Source organism: Corythoichthys intestinalis, chromosome 12 (assembly GCF_030265065.1).
Source record: "Corythoichthys intestinalis isolate RoL2023-P3 chromosome 12, ASM3026506v1, whole genome shotgun sequence".
NCBI classification, from domain to species: domain Eukaryota; kingdom Metazoa; phylum Chordata; class Actinopteri; order Syngnathiformes; family Syngnathidae; genus Corythoichthys; species Corythoichthys intestinalis.
The window spans coordinates 42,539,883-42,563,542 of NC_080406.1; the positions used below are offsets into that span (position 1 = coordinate 42,539,883).

The 23,660-nt window shown below is 37.0% G+C and overlaps 1 protein-coding gene across 1 annotated transcript in view; it reads left to right on the forward strand.

Moving 5' to 3' along the window:
- The window catches only part of LOC130927503 (receptor tyrosine-protein kinase erbB-4-like), a 452,680-nt gene that overhangs the window by 278,569 nt on the left and 150,451 nt on the right, over positions 1-23,660 (forward strand). Inside the window, exon 4 of the mRNA XM_057853388.1 lies at positions 21,639-21,770. Within this exon, the coding sequence (XP_057709371.1) occupies positions 21,639-21,770 (132 nt within the window). The remainder of the gene's footprint in view (positions 1-21,638; positions 21,771-23,660) is intronic.

Genomic DNA, 23,660 nt, shown 5'->3' on the forward strand with positions numbered 1-23,660 from the left:
GGAACGAATTAATCGAATTATAATATATTCTTATGAGAAAATGCCGCTCAACATACAACCATTTCGACTTACAGACCAGGTCCTGGAATGAATTAAATTTGTATGTAGAGGTACCACTGTATAATGTGCTAGTCTTTGCAAAATTCTTCTGGGGAAACTACGGGCTAGCTTCTTTAAGGTATGTCAAAATGTCTTCACATGAACTTGCATTTTTAAGGATTTCAAATAACCATTTTTAGAAGAACACTTTATGTTGCTGTTGTTGTTTCAACCATTTAAATGTCTTAAAATGGAACTTCAGATATTTTAGGTTTTAGCCGAGGTAATTTTTTGGAATTGAAACACAATTAATTGCATATTCAAACGATTCCAATTTATAAAATCTCAGCTTATTGGGATAAATATTGCTATGCAATTATAATGTGATTAGCCTAATTCACAATATAAAGCCTCGAATCCAGGACTGGGCAAAGTATTCCCAAAAGGGCTGTAATGGGTGCTGGGTTTTTACCAATCTGGTGTCTTACTAGTGAAACCAGTTGATTCGTGTTTCCCCGGACCCCTCATTAGTTTTATTTATTTATATATAAAACATAAAAACAAAGATGTAATTTAATACACAACATGTTTTGAGCGCTACACGGATAAGATTGGGACAATATCTCAGTCATTGAGAACTTTTAAAACAAAAATTCCTATATACGTATATTTTCTGGAGCACTTACCTTGTTCAGGGTTACGGGGAGTGTCATCAGCTCATTCCAGCAGAGTCCAGGCTAAAGGCACAGCGCACCTGGGCATATACTCCATGGAGCACATTAATAAAAAATAAACACACGAAAACACTTTTTAGAAGTACATGAAAAGTAATTGCTGTACAGTACATCTGTGCGCTTTAACATCGGTTGCCATTGAGTATGACTGACAAAACATAATTGCTCTAAAAATGAGCAGTTTTTACATTCCCCACACAGTAACTTTATCAAATTATCATTCACAACACTGAAACCAAGGAAACACATCAATATACCTTCCCTGTTCTAACGGCTTTGCCGTCAATGGCACTGAAATGGGATCATTCAATTCCGTCCATTCTAGTTTAAATGGATATGACGTCTGTTGCTGTCAATAGCAGTGAATACATTAAAATTAAACTCAGTGAATTTGCCACAAATGTAATTTTGGATGCTAGTTATTAGAGTACTTACTAGTCTGCTAGCCTGACTAAATAATGAGCGCAGCAAAGGGCACATATTAGTTTTCTGATTGAAAACAATTGACTTCACCCCCTCCTACTCTTTCCTCATTTTAGCCAGAATATTTTTATTCTTTCAGATATGCTCAGTGTTGTTTATTCATCTTTCTAACCGCCCTCACGCCTGCACTGCGTCTGTCCAAAATGAAACTTCCAAACTGAGGCCCCATCTGCTGAATGATCCTCTCTCATTGCATGCATGTACAGAAGCCTGTGGTATACGCCAAAGGCATTATCCACTTCTTCATGGCCCATCTGGTATCTCTTTATTTGTCTCATTTACTGTCTCACTTTCATTTCTTTTCACTCTCCTTTTTGGCTCATGGTCGCTCATCTGTTCCACTTGATGGTTCTGATTTGTCATATCAATACCCTTTACAAATACAAATTGTCATGTTTATGTTTGTAGCAACATGTACAGTTTTTAGTTCCACTTGGATAGCCACTGGGACACCGGTAGGTTAAAGGGACCGACAACACTCAAAATTTTTAAATTTCATAATAAGTTCATAAATAAGTTAAATAAAATTAAAACAAATACAGAAATACACTCTGGCTATGGCTGACAATAAAACTTACATTTTTTTTTTTGTTTTTTTTTTTTTTTATTGTCTTTGTTTTGGTATTTCATACTAATAGTACTTATAGTCCACAGGCTAGGACCTACCTGACTTGCATGATTTTAACTTTACCACGCCGGAGTTTTTTTTGTTTTTGTTTTGTTTGTTTGTTTTTAAATACAGACAGTGTATCACAAAAGTGAGTACACTCCTCACATTTCTGCAGATATGTAAGTATATCTTTTCATGGGACAACACTGACAAAATGACACTTTGACACAATGAAAATGAGTCTGTGTGCAGCTTATATAATGGAGTGAATTTATTTTCCCCTCAAAATAACTCAAAATATAGCCATTATTATCTAAACCCCTGGCAACAAACGTGAGTACACCCCTTAGTAAAAACATACATCCCTAAATGTCAAAATTGAGTACTGCTTGTCATTTTCCCTCAAAAATGTCATGTGACTCGTTACAGGAATGCTTTCAGTATTGCTGCAGAGAATGAAGAGGCGGGGGGGGGGGGGGGGGGGGGTCGACCTATTAGTGCTCAGACCATATCCCGCACTCTACATCAAATTGGTGTGCATGGCTGTCACCCCAGGAGGAAGCCTCTTCTCAAGACGTTACACAAGAAAGCCTGCAAACAGTTTGCTGAAGACATGTCAACAAAGCACATGGATTACTGGAACCATGTCCTATGGTCTGATTAGACAGCTGGGGTTTCTTGTGTACCGTCTTCAGAAGAGGCTTCCTCCTGGGGTGACAGCACTGCACACCAATTTGATGTAGAGTGTGGCGTATGGTCTGAGAACTAATAGGCTGACCCCCCCACCTCTTCAATCTCTGCAGCAATGCTGAAAGCACTCCTGTAACGAGTCACACTTTTGTTTTGTGATGCATGCTTTTATTTTGGCAGAGAAGGTAGTACTTCAGCACGCGGGTAAGAGCACATGTTTTAACGGTCAACTCTGGGTTCCTTACGGCATCCACCACACAGTGGCACCTCTTTATTTATGTGTGTTTTCTTCAGTTGTTTCTCGCTTTTTGTTGGAGTCAGTTGTCACCATTTGTGTGTTGCCTGTTGTACTCCTTACTGACGAGTTGCCGAACTGGATTTTTTTTTTTTTCATAGTTGTGTGTCATAAAAATGCATAAGTGGAAGTCTGCTCCCTTTTTTATTTTTTATGCACGCATCCTGCCCTGCCACATGTTACAATGTACACACGAAGAAGAACGTATTTGCGCACACAAAGAAGCGCGCACACACAGAGAAGCGATTTGTGCAGCCGAGTGAGAGAGGGGGAAAAAAAATTATAGCTTGAAGCCTGCACTAACATTTGTTGCTTGTGAAGCATCCACAGGTGAAACACCTGTATATAACACCTTTTGTACTGTTTATTCTGCGTTTTCAATTGTGGTCTAATACTTGTGCCATGTTTATGTGATTGTTTAAGATGATGTGCCGATGCTAACTGATAGATACTAATCATTTGTGTGGATTGTTATTGCTTTATCAGCAGTTATAAGCACAAAGTTGAATTGCTGTTATTAAAGATGAAACTGCCTTAATTTCATTTTTATTTTAGTTTCATTCAGCAAGATGCATTAGCAGCTGAATAAAGTCAGCAAACCACACAGACGCCTGATATCATCATTTTGGAGCTTAGCTTGCTGTCAAACAAGGACTTGGCTCCAATGTCTTGGCTAAGACATTACAATGATGTATAATACATGTTTTGGCATAGTTATTTTGAGATTTAGGGGTACTTAAAGGGTTAATTCTGATTTACGCAGAAAATCGGCTTACATCACCAGCATAGGAACGGAACTCAATGGTAACCCGGGGACTACCTGTATTCTAAAGTTGGTTCTTGTAGTACAGTGGTACCTCGACAAACGATTGTATCGACATATGATCCTTTCGACATCCGAGGTGAAATTTGACTCGTCTCGACATATTATGATATGCTTGAAATCTGACGATTTATTACAGCGTTGCAACTTCATTGTTGTCCCGCAAGACTGCTGCAACGCAGATTTTCTTGTGACAGAAATCAACATGGTGGTGGGGAAAAAAATGAAAAAGGTGACACTTACCATTGAAATTAAGAAGGAAATGATAGAAAAATATGAGCGTAGCGTGAGTGCCAGTGAACTGGCTACACTACGCGGATCACTGGTTCCCAACCACCACCTATCGACACACCTGCTCTTTCCTCCTTCCGACCTCCGAAGTTAAGGTGACAATAAAAACGCGTTTGTTATTTCTTATTTTTTCATAATTTATTTGTTTTACATATGTCTTATTTTATTTATTGAATTAGACAGAACATGGCTCACCATATTTGTTTTACATATGTCTTATTTATTTTATTTATTAAATTAGACAGAACATGGCTCACCATATCCACAGTCACTGTCCCCTCCTACATCTGTTCGCCAATCTCTATAAGTTAAGGTGACAATAAAAATGCTTTTATAACATTTCCATTCATTATTATTATTATTACTATTATTCTGATTGGCATTTATAATTCATTTGTTTTGCTATGTGTAACTGCTATTAGTAATTGTACCTGCAGTATTTATTAGGGATTTAGCGTAGGGTTTTGGGCTGTGGAAGGAATTAATATGATGTGTTATGGGAAAATCCCGCTTGACATACGACCATTTTGACTTACAAACCAGGTCCATGAACAAATTAAATTCGTATGTAGAGGTACCAGTGTATTTTGTAGTAATTTTGTAGTATGTTTCAGTGGCAAGCAATAAAGTTAAATGAATACTCTAAAGGATTCAGAGTAAGAGACAGAGCAATTTTTTTTTTTTTTTTTTACTGAATATCACAGTTTGTAGAGAAGGATGTTTTTTTTGTCCAATTTATAAATGCTGAAGCAGAGGATGTGAGGCATAGCATAAAAAAGTAAGTCTGTGTCAAACATATTTGCTGCACAAGTGGCTTTTTTTTTTTTTTTTTTTTTTTTAAACATACCGTATCCCAGATGGGAAGGAGCTAGCGTGATGATATTTAGCACAAACATGAAGTTCAAAGTAATATTTAAAAACAGCCCGCTGGTACCGTGACTTATAGTAGGAATCACAGCATGTGTGCTCAGTGGGGAAATCTTGGGGAAAGTGTGCTGCTAAATTTTGAACTGGGGAAAGAAAGGATTGCAGGCTCAGAATGTCCTTGCCAAGACACCCATGGACACGCGCCTCTGAGGAAGTGGCATTTAATTGCTACCTCCTTCTGATCTCCAACCCTTTACCATCTACTAAGAGGAAAAAAGAGCAATTATGCCACCTGAAGCAAGTTCAGCTCAGTGCACATTGCCCAAATTCAGTTTAGCCATTTCCCTTGCAGCCCACAGACCTCAGGTCTCCTTCAATTGTGTGACTAATTGATTACTTCCCATGCAATTACTCCCATGTCACACTCAATATTTCACTTCTTCCGGAAGGGGGAAAGAGGGACATTGTCTTTGAAGGACGGCATTCATATTGTCACATTTTCAAGCCCTAATGTGGATCGTGAGGAGCAGATTGTTAAATTGAAGTGCAGAGCTGGCCATCAGTTGTGGCTGGTATTAATTGATTCCTCGGTAATGCCGCTGTTTGACAAAGATAATGACACTACCGGAGATACTAGGTGTGTTGGTATGCCTGATGAGGTGTCAAGGATCTATCATTTCAATGTTTTCTGTTTGTTTGTTTTTCTTGTGCCACTTATGACATTCAATTGCTTGTCATTGGCTGCAAGTGACGGCGCTGGACGTCCATTCCATTTCGACTGGGAGGGGCAAATTAACATTTGTTCATTCATCCATTGATTGGACGTCTGGCACCGTCAATGGAAAGTGAGCATTCACAGCCAGTCCTCCTAGTTTAACCATTTGATATCTGAATTTACAATGAACAAATATACATTAAAAGCATAATAAGAATACTTGACTACATGAAAAATATAATTAAAAAAAAAACAAACTGAAAAATACAACAAACATTGGAAAATTAAAAGCATTAAAAGGATACGTGACAACATGAAAAATACAATTAAAAAAAACTCAAATTTGAAAAATACAACAAAAATTGAAAAATCCTAAATGAAAAACAATTGGGGAAAAAATATCCAAAACAAGAAGAAAATATAAAAAGTTAAAAGAAAAATAAGAAAATTTAATTAATAAATAAAAAAATAAAGTAAATATTTTTGGAGAATTTATATATAAAAAAAAAACCTACTGTATGTTGCAATATTGAAATTCATTATTTATTAGTTTTTATGTGTTCATATTTTCAAATATGTTTTATTTTTTCTAAATAATTTTCAATAAATAGTTTGTCTTTTATTTTGTTTTTTAATTGTTATTTTTTTAGCAGTATCTTTTTAATTTGATTTTCTATATTTTGTATTTTCTTACTAATACTAATATAATGTACTTATATATTCCTTCATTACTTTATGTATATACTGGACTGTCTCAGAAAATTAGAATACACAATATTCAAATTTTTTGAGACAGTCCTGTGTATATATACAGGACTGTCTCAGGAAATTAGAATACACAATATTCTAATTTCCTGACTGTGTATATATATATATATATATATATATATATATATATATATATATATATATATATATATATATATATATATATATATATATATATATATATATATATATATATTAGGAGTGTCAAAGGATTAACATTTTTAATTGAGTTAATTACAGCTTAAAAATTAAATAATCGTAATTAATCGCACTTCAAACCATCTATAAAATATGCCATATTTTTCAGTAAATTATTGTTGGAATGGAAAGATAAGACACAAGATGGATATATACATTCAACATACATAAGTACTGTATGTCTTTATCATAACAATAAATCAACAAGATGGTATTACCATTATTAACATTCTGTTAAAGTGATCCATGGATAGAAAGACTTGTAGTTCTTAAAAGATAAATGTTAGTACAAGTTATAGAAATTTTATATTAAAACCCCTCTTCATGTTTTCGTTTTAATAAAATGTGTAAAATGTTCAATCAAAAAATAAACTAGTACCTTTCCCAAATAAACCTCCTACAACAGTTATAGATTATGTTATGTCTTTAGATCCGACAGAGAAAGGGGGAATTAAGCGCATTTTTAATCTAATTTCTCATATGGTAGCTCCGTCCTTATCCAGAATCAAAGACCTGTGGGCATGGGATCTTCAAACACCAATCGGAGAGGGACTGTGGTCTTAGGTTTTGGGTAGGGTACATAATTCATCTATGTGCGCTCGTCATGCTCTGATTCAATTTAAGGTAGTACATCGGGTACACTATTCTAAGGTAAGATTGTCCAGAATCTTTCCAGAAATCAGCCCTTTGTGTGATAGGTGTAAGCTGGCGGATGCAACACTGATCCATATGTTTTGATTATGTCCGAGCTTAGAAATATTTTGGAAGGGTATTTTTGAAGCCCTCTCCCTAGTGTTAGGGGTCGGAATCACTCCTGATCTTTTAATATCAATATTTGGAGTTTTACCGGAGGGTCTGTGGCTGCCTACTTGGGGGTGTAGGGTTATTGCTTTTACCACCCTTTTGGCGCGACGTTTGGTTCTTTTGAGGTGGAAGGAGGCTGCCCCACCCACAACGTCACATTGGATAAGGGATGTGCTGATGAACCTTAGGCTCAAGAAAATCAGATATATTCTTCGCGGTTCTGAAAAGAAATTTTATAGTACATGGGGACCTTTTCTTTCATTGTTTGACAACACCGCTATACAAGTGCAAGAATGACATATGCACTGTTATATTGCTAATTTAGCCATGGGGGATGGGCAACGGTAAGGTCGCTTTCCATGCTGCTCCTATTTGGTGGGACATTTGAATGTATTGCACTGTATTTTTATCTGTAACCATTATGTATTGGAAGTGATGGCACGGAAGAACTTTCTATGACTCTCCGGACATTTACGATTAGACTTCGACTTCATGGTTGGTTGTGTTGGATAACTTAGAATGAAACAATTTTTTTTTTTTTTTTTTTTTTTTTTTTTTTTTAGTTTGGGGAGGGGGGTGTTCTGTATTTTTGTACAACCAATAAAAAGACATTTGAAAGTAAGAAAGAAAAAAAAAATAAACTAGTAGCCCGCCATTGTTAATGTCAATAATTAGTTACACAATGCTCATGGGTGCTGAAGCCTATAAAATCAGTCGCACCCAAGCGCCAGCAGAGGGCGGCAAAACTCCAAAAAACACAACAGTACACCTTTACTGGTGCTGTCATTTTAATCTGTTTGAGCGGGGCATTTGTGCGTTAATTGCGTCAAATATTTTAACAGGATTAATTTAAAAAATTAATTACTGCTCGTTAACGCGATAATTTTGACAGCTCTAATATATATATATATATATATATATATATATATATATATATATATATATATATATATTTTTTTTTTTTTTTTTTTTCAAAATGTGAATTGAGGCAGGCTTCAAGGATGGAGAGTGAATTGTCATTGTCAATAGCAGGCAATGGTTCTAAGATGAACTATATGGTGTATTTACAATGTTAAATGTAAACTGCTCAAAAAAATAAAGGGAACATTAAAGTAATATATTATAGATATAAATGAATGAAATATCTTTCATTAAATACTTGTGTTTGTGGCCGCCACATGCCAGTATGACCTCCCTACAATGCCTGGACATGCTCCTAATGTGATCACGCAGGGTTTCCTGGGGGATCTCCTTCCAGATCTGTACCTGGGCATCACTGAGCTCCTGGACAGTCTGAGAATTAACCTGGCGGCACCAGATGGACCTAAACATAATGTCCCAGAGGTGTTCTATTGGATTTAGGTCAGACGAACGTGGGGGCCAGTCAATGTTATCAATTCCTTCTTCCTTCAGAAAATGCTTGCATACTCCCACCACATGAGGCTGGGCATTGTAATGGAATAGGAGGAACCCAGGTCCCACTGCACAAGCGTAGCTTCTGACAATGGGTCCAAGGATGGGTCCGGTCATAATGAAAGATGTTGCAGGCAGCATAACCTTCTCGATGGCATCTCCGGACCCTATCACAGCTGTCGCGTGTGCTCAGGTTAAACCTCCTTTCACCGGTGAAGGGCAAAAAGCCAGTGGTGTATTTGCAAATTCTGGTTCTCTAGGGCATATGCCAAACGAGCTCTACAGTGATGGGCAGTGAGCATTGGACTCACTACAGAATGTCAGGCCCTTAGGCCATCCTCATGGAGCCTGTTTGTGATTGTTTGGTCAGTGGCACTCACAACAGTGTCGTGCTGGAGGTCATTTTGTAGGGCCCTTTCAGTGCTCATCCTGTTCCTCCTTGAACAAAGGAGCGGATACCGATCCTGCTGGCCAGGTTGCTCCTCAGACTCTCCAGGAGCTCAGTGTACCCTGGTTCAGATCTGGGAGGAGCTCCATTTGGAGAACACCCACCAACTCGTCAGGAGCATACACAGGCGTTGTAGGGAGGTCATACAGGCACGCAGAGGCCACACACAGACTACTGACCCTCATTGTGACATGTTTAAAGGACATTACATCAAAGTTGGATCAGGATGTAGTGTGTTTTGCACTTTAATTTTGAGTATAACTCCAAATCTGGACCTCCAAGGGTTGATACATTTGATTTCAATGGATAATTTTTGTGTGACTTTATTGTAAGCACTGGAAAGAATGAGTATTTAATAAAAGTATTTCACTCATTAATATCTACAACATGTTACTTCAGTGTTCCCTTTATTTTTTTAGCAGTGTATTTAAATAGTTTGCCTATGAAAATCCAGTATTTTAGTCCTTCTACTTGTTGGAACCCTAATAGTAGTATTTTTTTAATGTGTCCATTAGATTGTATATCATTGTTAGTGGAGTTCAACATCCAAAAATGGACACCTTCCATCCATATTTTTGTTTTGTGTACATATTTTTTTGCTTCATAATGGAGAAAATAGATATGAAGCATCACTTAAACCAGTGCTTCTCAATTATTTTCTGTCACGCCCCCCCAAGGAAGACGTAAATGTTTCGCGCCCCCCCAAACTCTCTGCCGCCACTGTAAATATTATCATTTGTCTATAAAATTACTATTATAAATACGCATCTGCCTAACATTGTGTCCTTTTTTTCTAATAAAGAAAAAAAGTAACATAGATCAACTTATAATAAAGTATAACTTTATTATAAACATTGTTTTGTTTGTAACAGAGAAGACTTGATGTGCATCAATTTGCCTGAATTAAAAAAAAAAATTCACATCCAAACTAAAAAAATACACTCAAGGTACATTTTTTACCATTTGATACAGAAAAATAAAATGTAATAAAATCAGTAAATAATACCAAATTAAAATTGATTAGAAACATTCACTCATGAGGACAATGTGCCCAAAAATTTGACCGAAAAAACAAATCTGAATAAAAGGGGGGAAAAAAGTGTCCTTGGACAGGACAGTTTTTATTTTTGCTGCTCACAGTATTTACCTCCTTTGCAATGATGTGGAGTTATTTTTCAATTAGCATGCTAACAATGCTCACTGGCTTACTGATATAACACTGACAAAGCAGGACGATTGTTGGCAATATACGGCACGTTTTCACTGAAAAAATCAAGCGGCTTAACAATGATTGATTTGGCTTCTTGCTATCTGCTATAATTATTTTTAGACACAGTAAACAGTGGTCTTTCATCATCACCCACTGTATTAAAAGTCAAAGCTAAAAGGCAAACGGCACGAAAAAAAGCGCATTCACGGCGGCCGAGGTAGAACCGTAGGTGAGGGCAGTCGTCGTGACGATCCCAAGCCGAAAATGGCACTTCTTGGGCGGCGACGTGAGAACCGGACAAGACAGTGGGTCGCTGCGTGAGTGAGTCCGGTCGGAAAACGGCTTTCGAAAAGGCGGTGGCACACTGCTCTTCATATCTGTTGTCTGTGTGTGCTGAGTGCTCTTCCTTAGTTCAAAAATACTGCGCGCACTCTGAAAATGAGAGCGCCACTGCCACCTACTGAGTGGATGTGCAAGTACACTTTATTCCAGTACGGCAAAAAAAAAAAAAAAAACACATAAAACATGTTCCCCGAGGTCACATGCGCCCCCCCTGGCATTGCTCTGCGCCCCCCCAGGGGGGCGCGCCCCACTATTTGAGAAATACTGACTTAAACCAACTACCTAAAATATCAGAAAGTACAATCCCAGTTCAGTTCCATTAATTACAAATTGGGATGAACAAATAATTATGAGAAATTTGTCAGGCTTCATACTTTATCTTAACCCAGCATAGCATGTCAGAAAAAAAGTTTTAAAATATCAGACACAAATGAGGCTATAGTTGCTCATTAAAAGCCTTCACATTTTCAGTAATAACAATCAATCTCCAAATGATAATAATCGCACACGCTTTCTTTTAACCTGTTTTAATATCTATAATGAATTAACGTCTCTCCCTTCAAACCCATACTGCCCTTTGGCAACTTAATAATTAATATAATGTACATATTTGTATGGCCTTTGAGCCTGAAGACTTGGGTTAGAGGAGCAGATATTGATGGGCTCAGTGGTGGGTAATGGAACATGAAAAGGACTCTTCTGTTCATCTCTGGTCTCCATAGGGATATATAGGGTGTTGCTGTATGCAACACCAAGCATGATAATTCATTTTCAAAGACTGTTATCAGCTTTAAAACACACTTTTGTAAATGCTAAAAATATATACTAGTATATATTTTTTATTCTATGTCAGTGTCCAATAAACAATGAAATTGTGCTTTGTGTTTGATCTGATCTATCAAGATGATCAGTACCTCCTCATCTCTCCCTAAGACTGTACTATGTTGTTATTGATTTTTGCACTTGGTACCACCCATCTGCTGTCCACATCATGATGTTCCACTGTGAGCAAGAATAGATGACAGTAACATTGATTAAGTGTCCAAAGGGGGGTAATCCACAGATAGAGGCATCAGTCAAAATCTGGTTTACCGTAGTTAGAGAAAATGGCTCCAAAAGACCTTTTTATTGAGAATTAACGATGTACAAAAAAAAACAAAAAATGTAACCTTTATCCAACGAAATAGATTTTTTGTGCAGAAATAAGCAGGCCATATGTGTCTCTTTCAGTGCCATTGACGATGATAGAAATGATTAAAAAAAAAAAAAAAACATGAATGAGTTTAAATGAGTTAATTACTTGAAGACATCCAATCAATTTGAAGTAGGAGATTGGCAGTCATTCGCTGCAAGCCCTCCCACTTCAAATGGATTGGACGTCTAGCACCGTTAATGGCAGCCAATGTGTTAATTGGAATTGAGGCTATTATGTAGCACAAACGAACGAGTGTGGGTCCTATGCTGGTGGCATAACCCAAATTTCCACTTAAATTGGAATTAACCCTTTAAATATCCCCCAAATCTCAAAATATCTATCCAAAATCATGTATTATACGTCATTGTACTGTCCTCACCATGATGTTGGAGCCAAGTCCGAGCTAGACAGCGAGCTAAGCTCCAATATGATGATGTCAAACGTCTGCGTTCCTTGCTGAGTTTATTTAGCTGCTCATGACATCAACACTTGCAGAATGAAACTAAAATAAAAATGAAATTAACTCACTGTCATCTTCAAACACAGCAATTTAGATTGCGTTTATAACTAGCTGCTGATACAGCAAACACAATCCACACAAATGATTAGCATTTATCATTTAGCGCCAGCACATCACCAAAAACAATCCCATAAACTCGCCCTAAATATTCGACCACTATCGAAAACTCACAATAAACAGGACAAAATGTGTTATATACTGGTGTTGCCGCTGTGGATGCTTCACAAGCAACAAATGTGCGCGCAGGCTTTCAATCCCCTCTGTCTCACCCGGCAGCACGCTTCTTCGTGTGCGCAAATACGTTCTTCCTTCAAGTGTGCAGATAAGTTCTTCTTTGTGTGTACAAATAGTGTACCTACTCTATGCTTCCTGCGCCAAAATAAATGTATCCATCACAAAACAAAAGTCACCATTATTGAAAAACTAAACAAAAACAAAAAACGACAAAAGACGAGTCAAAAGACAAAATAGCGGACGAGACACTGGCATTGTAAAGTCGAAATCACGAAGGTCTGGTACGTCATAATCGTGTTTTATCATGAACCACAAAAAAGGCATTACTCTGCATCAGTTATATTATTCATGGATACAGGATAGTCATGTGTAGGTACCAGACGTGTCATTGCTTTGGCCAATACTAGAATGGGGTGGCAAAGGTCAGGTCCTATATATTAAACTTGATAAATGCCAAAGGTGTACAGCAAAGCATACGGCATACACTGTATAAATGCATGTTTTATAAACTGTATTGATGTTGCACAGATGGTGCTCCCTCTATGTGTATCGCTTTTTTGAATGTTTTTCTTTATTTATTTTAGTACACACAGTACCCTTGTGTGACTTGTGTGCATCTAATTTCATACACTGGCACACCAAGCAGTGTGAAAAAAGTAAGCACCATATCCTGTAGTGTGATAGTGTGTCAGTAGGTGTGATACAAACAAGGCACTACGACTTGTGTTGTCTTACCAAACCACACACCAACAGCTCTGCTGTGGTTACTTGGTATTCTTTGCTTTACATAGACGGTTTTTCCTTTCCCCAGTGTTGTCTTTGACTCCCACTGTTTTATTTAGCTCCTTCCAAAGACTGGCTCATTTTAATTCAAGCATTAAGCTGATCACACATCAACCACGATAAGCTAAATGGCCCTCAGTTGTTCCCACTGAAGGTCTTTTTGTTTGTATTTTAATCAATGACTGCTCATGCCTTGATAATATTGTGTGTCCTGTCTTTTTGTCTCCATTTATTTTCTTTTGTTTTTCATCCTTTCTCATAGATTTATCTTATCACAGTGTTTTATTAAAGACCTCCCTTCCTCCTCGTTTTCCATAAAACTCAGATTACCAGGGTTTTATCACAATTTAAGATTAAAGAAAGCAAGTGAGAATGCAAACCTACAGTAAACCCCACAACCATTCTGTTATAATTTAATGATTTTTAGGTCTTCTCATCTTTAAGCGGATGTGCAGGCTTGCTTGCGGTTTAATACTATAATCCCCAAATCTCAGCAATTTTTCATAAAGACTCAGAGGAAACAATTGTATTGGGAGGGATCGGCACTAAATTTAATCACCAGCCAAGAAATGCAATTACTTGGTGGAGAAGAAGCATATGCTAGGGGATCAGGATGATGGTTCATGCCCCGCTGCCATCAACCATCCCCTTGACAAGTGATATGGGGGGTGTGGGTGGGGGTGGGGGCAGGGGGTTGTCTTTTATTGTAATATGATCATTTAATTTACTATAGTTGTATTTTATTGATACATCTTTTTAAAGTTAAGCATTCTATTTTTCTATTTGCATTGAGAAATGTTCAATTTGTCCTTTGAATCCAGCACCTCAGTGGACTCCTATGATGTACTTCATTGTTATATCCTGTATTTCAACATTATTTATATTTTACCGTGGAAGAACCCAAAGCTGTGCATCCAGATAGTTATTTGTCTCAAAGAGACAGTTTTTTCATCTTCTGCTTAGCCATTAGTTTTTACTGTTTCAGCCACCGTCCTTTCCCATTTTCATCATGATTTATGTCTACACCACCAATGTCTTTGATTTATATACATCACCCGTCTTTAGCTGCATGTATGGGATTCACAACCAGTCATCTTCACAAAAAGTAGACCATAGCATCGAAAGGACTGTGCCATCAAAATAACTCTTTTTAAGAATGTTGGGTTTGTCAAGGTAAATCTGAAGATCTTTAATGCTTTAAAGTGAGAGCAGTTTTTTGTGGGGTCACTATAAGTACAGTTTGGAAATTGCTTTTAAGCCCTGAGGGTACATGCTTTTTAATCTTTTGATGTTATGAGATGAGATCAAGAAATGTATGGTACTTCCTTAGACGTATTTTACTCAGTCGCAATAAGAAACAGCTCGTGATGCGGTGAGCATGGCAAATATCTACAATAAGAGGTTGCATTTTTGTGTCATCAGTCATTTGCTTTAATGATCATTTTGAAGCATGTCATTTCTGATGCGGATTTGGATTTTAGAGGGCAATTGTTGTTGTCTCAAACAATAACGCATAACATGTATTATATTATAGTATCTTCAAAGTACCACCATTTGCTCTGATTATTTTTTGCACACTCTTGCCATTCCATTGATGAGCTTCAAGAGGGGGTCACCTAAATGGTAAATGGTGTTATACTTGTATAGCGCTTTTCCACCTTTCTAGGCCGTCAAAGCGCTCTACACTACATCGCCATTTCACACAGGTATGCTTTTTCAGGGTTGATGAGTGGAATTTATTGCTTTATCAATGGGGGTGGGACCTTCATTTGTGTTGCATTGAATGAGGTGCGTCAACAATGTTGGCCTGTACTGTACATATATATATATATATATATATATATATATATATATATATATATATATATATATATATATATATATATATATATATATATATATATATATATATATATATATATATATATATATATATATATATATATACTGGACTGTCTCAGAAAATTAGAATACACAATATTCTAATTTTCTGAGACAGTCCTGTATATTGTTCTATGTAAAGGACGTCAGCCAAGGTCGGCCCCCCACATTTTTACCACGCCAAATCTGGTCCCCTTTGCAAAAAGTTTGGACACCCCTGCTTTAAATGGTGGATTAATGTACAGGACTGTCTCAGAAAATTAGAATATTGTGTATTCTAATTTTCTGAGACAGTCCAGTATATATATATATATACACACACATATACAGTGGGGATAATAAGTATTTGATACACTCCCAATGGGAAAACTCATGGCCACAGGCGGATTATGTTGGGGATTTTATGGGTGAAACAACAAGGATCGCGATGCAGAAATTGCAGACAACAAGGAGTGGTTGAGATTTTATTTTTCGTATATTTAAATGGTGTTATACTTATATAGCGCTTTTCCACCTTTCAAGGCGCTCAAAGTGCTTTACACTATCTCGCCATCCACCTACTGACGCAGCACCAGGAGCAACGTGTGGTTCAGTGTCTTGCTCAAGGACACTTAGACGAGTTCATCAGGGCGGTGAATTGAACCCACAACCTCTGGGTTGGGGGACAACTACTCTACCAACTTTACCTACTACTCTACCACTGAGCCACGCCACCCCAATTTACCCTTTTAAATGTTATTTTTCAATTTTTCTTTGTTTGGATCCAATATTTATCTAAAATATTGGGGGAAATGCGACAGTAACAAAAAAATACTATTAAGCGATAGTTATCAGGTAGATATCTGTCACTTTTTTGCAGACGCCAATATTTTCATTGTGACGTAATTTGTTTAAAAGTTTAAAATATGCGAATGAATAATTTTTCATAGTTTTTTTTTTTTTTTTTTAAAGCTAAATATTAGACATCAATTAATGATTCTAAGCTAAAAATGACAGACATTTCGAATAATAAATATGATTACTCACCTTCTTTTTATGGCTAGGTTGAAATGAAAGTGGTTGCGCGACGTCTGTAAACAGGGGTTTCCAGGGTAAAATGGACAAATTAAAAATAGTTTGGGGGCTTATTGCGGCACGAATCTCCTATGGCAGCATATACTGTAGACATATTGTTCTATCAAACACAACAGTTATTTTGGCTTAAAATACAGCAGTTTATTTTGAAGAGGGGTGCAAGAGCAGGAACTGCTTTTTCAGCCTTGTCTGTGTTTTCCGCCATATGTGTGTGTGTGCATATTCAGTGTCAGAAAGAGTGTTCTCTTCCAATATTGCAATATCCAGTACATTTGACAATTCAAGGATAAAAATTACAACCTACTTGAAACATTCATTTTCCAAGCCACTTATCATCAACACGGTCCCTGCTGGAGCCTTTTCCAGCAAACGAAGGGCAGTAGGCAGGGTACACTCTGAATCGGTTTCAGGGCTCAAAATTATTGAACATTTTATGTATTACAGCTGACTAATGAAAAAAATCCATGTAATCTTAACATTAACAGAAATATGGCTAACTTGATCAGAAACTGTCGTCAACTACTGGAGAAATCTTCCAACTGAAGCACAGCTAATCGAAAGAGTTGCTGAATGGTGCTTATACTGACATAAGGCATCATCGTCGTAGTGAGTTTTGCCTACTTGCCATTATTACTACAAAGTGTGCAAATAGAATTATCAGATTAAGCCACTTCATACATAACAGCCACACCTAATTCAGTCAAATACTTGCTCTAGGAGGTGCATTTCATAGTTTATTTAGGATACTAGAGATTGTAGCGGTTTCCATTGCAGTTTTTCACAAAATAGAAGGCATTTTTCAATTAAAGCAAAGTATGCATGTTTGACTGAAGCCTGTAAAAGGCTGACAACTTTGCTGACGTCTCATTCCGCAAGCTTTATTGAAGGAAGTTGCATGCCAAAACCTTTTTTATGTGGAGAAGAGATCATGTGACAGGCTACGTCACATCCTTTGGTGTGTAAATTCTAAAAAAAAAAATATATATATAAAAAATCAGTTCTACTCTTGCAATAAATTTTATATCGAAATGTCTGGAAAACCTCCTCACGAAAACATAAAAACTTTTTTGCAAAATGTTTTTAGTTTTGCAAAGTAATGGTAATACATAATGAGAAAGGAGCAGCTCTAAAATTCCCTAACCACGTTGTCCCAGCTTTTCCCAGCTTCAAGTGATTCAAATCAATGACCCCCTGAGTCTGCAATCACACCCATAAACCAAATTGGTAATTAAAGTCATGCTAGAGGCAAGTAATGATTTAATTTCTCTTAAACCCGTGTACATTCCTGTGTGGGTATGTGTGTGTGTGGAGGTGTATCGCTTTGTCAAGTAAACCAAACATCTTTAATTTAGCCTTTGTTGGAACAATATATATAGAATGAATCCATTACAGTGGTATGAAAAAAAATCTGAAACTTTTGGAATTTCTCACATTTTTGGATAAAATCACCATCAAATGTGATCTGATCTTTGTTAAAATCACACAGATGAAAAATCAGTGTCGGCTTTAAATAAAACCACCCAAACAGTTATAGGTTTTCATATTTTAATGAGGATAGCATGCAAACAATGACAGACGGGGGGAAAAATAAGTGAGTGAACAATCACATTTAATATTTTGTGGCCCCCCTTAGGGTGCAATAACTTGAACCAGACACTTCCTGTACCCACAGATCAGGACTAATCTTGGCCCATTGTTCTCGACAAAACTGCTATAGTTCAGTAAGATTCCTGGCATGTCTGGCATGAATCGCTGTCTTTCGGTCATGCCACAGCATTTCAATGGGGTTCAAGTCTGGACTTTGAGTTTGCCACTCCATAACGTGTATTTTGTTCTTCTGAAACCATTCTGTAGGTAATTTACTTCTGAGTTTTGGATCATTAGATTCAACTGTCTGACAGACCGCCACAGGTTTTCCTGCAAAACATTCTGATAAACTTTTGAATTCATTCTTCCATTATTGATTACAAGTTGACCAAACCCTGAGGTAGCAAACATCCCCAAATCATGATGCTCCCTCCACCATGCTTCACGGTGGGGATGAGGTGTTGTTGATGTTGTTCCATTTTTCCTCCACAAATGACGTTGTGTGTTACTTCCCAACAATTCAACTTTGGTTTCATCAGTCCACAAAATATTTTGCCAAAACTGCTTTGGAGTGTCCAAGTGCCTTTTTGTGAATATCAAACGAGCAACAATGTTTTCTTGAGACAGTAGTGGCTTTCTCCGTGGAGTCCTCCCATGAACACTATTATTGGCCATACTTTTACATATAGTTAATGTGGCCACAGAGATATTGGACCGTGCCAGTGATTTCTGTAAGTCTTTAGCAGACACTCTAGGGTTCTTTTTAACCTCTTAGAGTATTCTGCGCTGAACTCTTGGCGTCATCTTTGGTGGACGGCCACTCCTAGGAAGAGAAGCAACAATGCCAAACTCTCTGCATTTGTAGACAACTTCTCTGACTGTCGATTGATGAACATCCAGACTTTTAGAGATGGTTTAGTATCCTTTCCCAGTGTGATACAAATCAACAATCCTTGATTGCAGTTCTTCAGACAGATCTTTTGACCGAGCCATTGTTTACATGCTATCCTCTTTAAAATATGAAAACCTATAAATGTTTGGGTTGTTTTAGTTAAAGAAGACACTGTTTTTACATCTGTGTGATTTTGAAAAAGATCAGATCACATTTGATGGTGATTTTATGCAGAAATGTGAGAAATTCCAATATGTTCAGATACTTCTTCATACCACTGTAGCGGCCATGGACAGCAATAGATGCCCAATAGATGCCTTATTTGCACTAGGAGGCCTGGCAGTGAATGATCATATTTCACTGCCCATGACAACAATCCATTTTGACTGGGAGGGGGCAAATGAACAAATGTTAATGTTCATGCTCCCATTCAAAATGGAATGGAGGTTTAGCGCTATCAAAGCTAGCCAATGAGTTAACATTAGGTTTTACTACAAAGTATAATACATGATTATTCATACAAATATGTGTGTGCATATTCATTACTATATATTCCAAGTAATTATGGTCACATTATTCATACCACCTGTTTCTTAATGTTTGTTTTCATTTTCTTTTTTGCTCGGGGGAATAAACAAGGCTTTAGTTCTTTTGGTGTGTTCTTGATTTATCGAAGTGCACGATGATTACCATTCCGTAACGCTAAGTCCATTAATTGAGAAATTACTGTAGCATACTACTATTTTCTCACTTTTCACAGTTTTTCCACAATTCAAGTCTTTACCATCGCTGTAGAGGAAAGGAATCTCAAAACAGAATTAATGCTACTCACATGACTCCTTCATATCAGTGAAGGATAATCATGATAGGGATATTAATTAATGCAGTTGTCTAACACTAGAATAAACAATCTTCAGTTTATCCTTTGCAGTCTTCTCGATACTTAATTTATTCATTCTCACAAACTCATTAACATGTCTTTTTTTCCCTGATCATTGGTTCATTATTTGCTTCCCATTTTTAATCATATTCATCCCACGTTGCAATAATAAAAAAAATAAATAAAAATAAAAAAAACTCACAGCAGTCGCTTACTACCAATATAATTGCTCGCGTGCATTCGTTCTGCCTCCCTGAATTTCATATTGTTTTCCTCCAGTAGTCATGTGCCGCATTTGTATTTTTTTCTCCATTTGAAGTCATATTCACAAATGATTACAGATTTCCTCTTGCATATACTCTTTTGACTGAGGCTGATTATAGACCAACCAAGATATTTTCACACAATACAATCACTATTATTGTAGAACTGAGCAATTAATTTCCCTTGGCCACAAATTGCACATATCCTTAATGAAAATAAAGCCTGAAAGAGTTCTACATGTTTTTGATAGTTGTATGTAAAGTAATTGTTCCTATTATTATTCTCTTGATAACACACAGCATGGGAGAAATTCTTATTTTGCTCATTTTATTTGAATTATCTCATAACACTTCAAATAGGACTGTTATGTTAACAGTGTTGATGTTCCATTTTAAGTACAGATAATCAATTCAAAGTATTATCTCAACTAACCATAGCATAAAAGTTAGACCCCCCCCCCCTCCATAAGGCATTGGCTGCCATTGACAGTGCTAGACGTCCAATTCATTTTGACTGGGAGAGGCTTGCAGCGATCATTTGCCACTTGATAACAAACAGCACTTTGGCACAATGACACATTGGCAACAATTGACGGTGCTAGATATCCATTTTGACTAGATTAAAATTGAAACAAGCATTCACAGCCAGTCCTGCCAGTTTAAATTATTTAGACATCTTTCGTACTCTCAAAAAATAAATAATCAACTTTATAGTATCATTATAGCCATATCGAGTGTTTTCTGTTTTATTCATTTCAATTACTTTAATTTGGTTTTTATTAACATTTTAATAATTGAGACCTGGCATTCACATACTGTGTATAAATATCACATTTTGGGTCATGTTGGCTACACTTGAATACCAAATGTTAATACTGTGGGCTACATGACCCAAAATTGTGATGTATCGTTTACATATGATGACGTCTTTGTGAGGTTGTTATTTTTTTAATTCACCAAATATAGTCACCTTCTTATAAAGGTTCAAAGTGCTGAAGATAGTCCAGGGTTATCTATTTTGAAATATCTGATATAAATTTAAACTCCCAAATGATCCACATTTGTGATTTTAAATTTACATTTGAACCACATGGGAATTGTGTCAGCATTGTTGCTTTACATATGGATAAGATGATATGACATTTGATTGTCACAGTGGCTGCAATGTACTTACTTGTATCCACTTAAAATCAACCACAGTATGCAAATGGACACCAAGAACATGATGTGCAAGTGTTTTGCTAAACCACTGTCAAATCGTATTCTTCTGCCTTAGGTTTCCATCTTTCCCATTTTACAGCATCACTGTGTGAAAATAATTTGAATTTGAGAACAGACCTACTCTTAGCCCACAATAATTGCTTCTCTGGTGAAGGGCTGAATTCATTTCTTTTTGTAACTCCCACCACACCTTCATCTAGAAGGAGGGAGCGCTGAGGTTGTACGATTGACTATAATACCTCCTATTACATTAGGGGGAGAAATGGTTTAATCATGCTTATGAAAGACACTGTTGTTATGGCTATTCCAGTAAATATCATGTTATTATCATATGATGGGGTACTGACTTCCTTCCTTTTTTGTTTTTCGTCATTACAGAGATTCTAAGTGGAGGCGTCTATGTCGACAATAACAAGTTCCTGTGTCACGCAGACACTATTCATTGGCAGGACATTGTCAAGAATTCAGGTGTTTTTCCTGTGGTAGTACCCACCAACAGCAGTGTCACATGTAAGTAACAATCTAGTATATTCAAGGCAGGATCTTGTGTAGGTGTAAACATCAACTTATTTCCTGAACGCTTTCATTGCCTACAGTGATAGATGTCCAATCATGTGGCTTTTGAAAATGAAATTAAAACTTTTTAAATGAGTTTGTAACTAGTAAACGTCCAATCAACTTTAAACGGATTGGACATCCCTTAATGCAGTGGTCGGCTTGTGGGGCATCAGAAGATTCCATATTGGGTTAACACAAGATGCCACTGTACAGAAATGGCGGACGATTAAAAAGCAGTGGGTCCGATTCAAAGCAGTGGGTCCGTAATAACTTCCGGGGATGCTGGAAACCTAATTGACCATTGAGGACGTAATTCACATGAAGCCCGCCACACGTTATAGTTGTGTTTAATTCACAATTGCGAAAACTTAGCGAGCATGAGAAATCAAAAAGCAATCCGTTCCACAGCCCACAAGCAAGAGAATATCCGGCACTTCATCAGGAACACACACTCTACTGAGCCCCAAAAATAAAAGTTGGATCAGCCTGTAGTGTGTTTTTTTTACTTTCATTTTGAGTATAACTCCAAATCCAGACCTTCATGGGTTGGTACATTTGCTTTTCAGTGATAATTTTCATCTGATTTTGTTGTTAGCACATTCAACTATGGAAAGAACAAAGTTTTTAATAAAAATATTTCATTCAGGCCTATCAACAATGTGTTATTTGAGTGTTCCCTTAACTTTTATTGAGCAGTGTATAAAGTGGTATGAAAAAGTATCTGAATCTTTTGGAATTTCTCACATTTCTGCATAAAATCACCGTGAAATGTGATCTGATAGTTTTTTGAAATCACACAGATGAAAAAAAAGTAGCCACTTGACCTAAAACCACCCAAAAATGTATAAGTTTTCATATTTTAACGAGGATAGTATGCAAACAATGACAGAAAAATAAGTAAGTGAACCATCACATTTAATATTTGCCCAGGCAGCAATAACTTCAAACAGACACATCCTCTAGCTGCAACTCAGTCTGGCACACCGATCAGGACTAATCTTGTCCCATTCTATTCTACAACACTTCTGTAGTTCAGTCAGAATCCTTGAATATCTGGCATGAATCGCTGTCATTAGGTCATGCCACAGCATCTCAATGGGGTTCAAGTCTGGACTCCAGAACGTGTATTTTGTTCTTCTGAAACCATTCTGTATTTGATTTACTTTTGTGTTCTGGATCATTGTCTTGTTGCAGCATCCATCCTCTTTTTAGCCTCAACTGTTTGAGAGACGGCCTCAGATTTTCCTGCAAAATAACTTGATAAACTTTTGAATTCATTCTTCCATTAATGATTGCAAGTTTTCCAGGCCCCGAGGCAGCAAAACAGCCTTAATCATGATGCTCACTCCACCATGCTTCACGGCGGAGATGAGGTGATTATGTTGGTGAGCTGTTCCAATTTTCCTCCACACATGACGTTGTGTGTTACTCCCAAACAATTCAACTTTGGTTTCATCAGTCCTCTGATGTGGAGTGTCCAAGTGCCTTTTTGCGAACATTAAACAAGAAACAATGTTTTGGTTTTTTTTAGACAGCAGTGGTTTCCTCCATGGAGTCCTCCCATGAACACCATTCTTGGTCATAGTCTTACATATAGTTAATGTGTGCACAGAGATATTGGATTGTGCCAGTGATTTCTTTAAGTCTTTAGCAGACACTCTAGGGTTCTTTTCTGCTTCTCTGAGTATTCTGCGCTGAACTCTTGGCGTCATCTTTGGTGGTCAGCCACTCCTTGGGAGAGAAGCAACAGTGCCAAACTTTCTACATTTGTAGACAACTTCTCTGACTGTCGACTCATGAACATCCAGACTTTTAGAGATGGTTTAGTATCCTTTCCCAGCG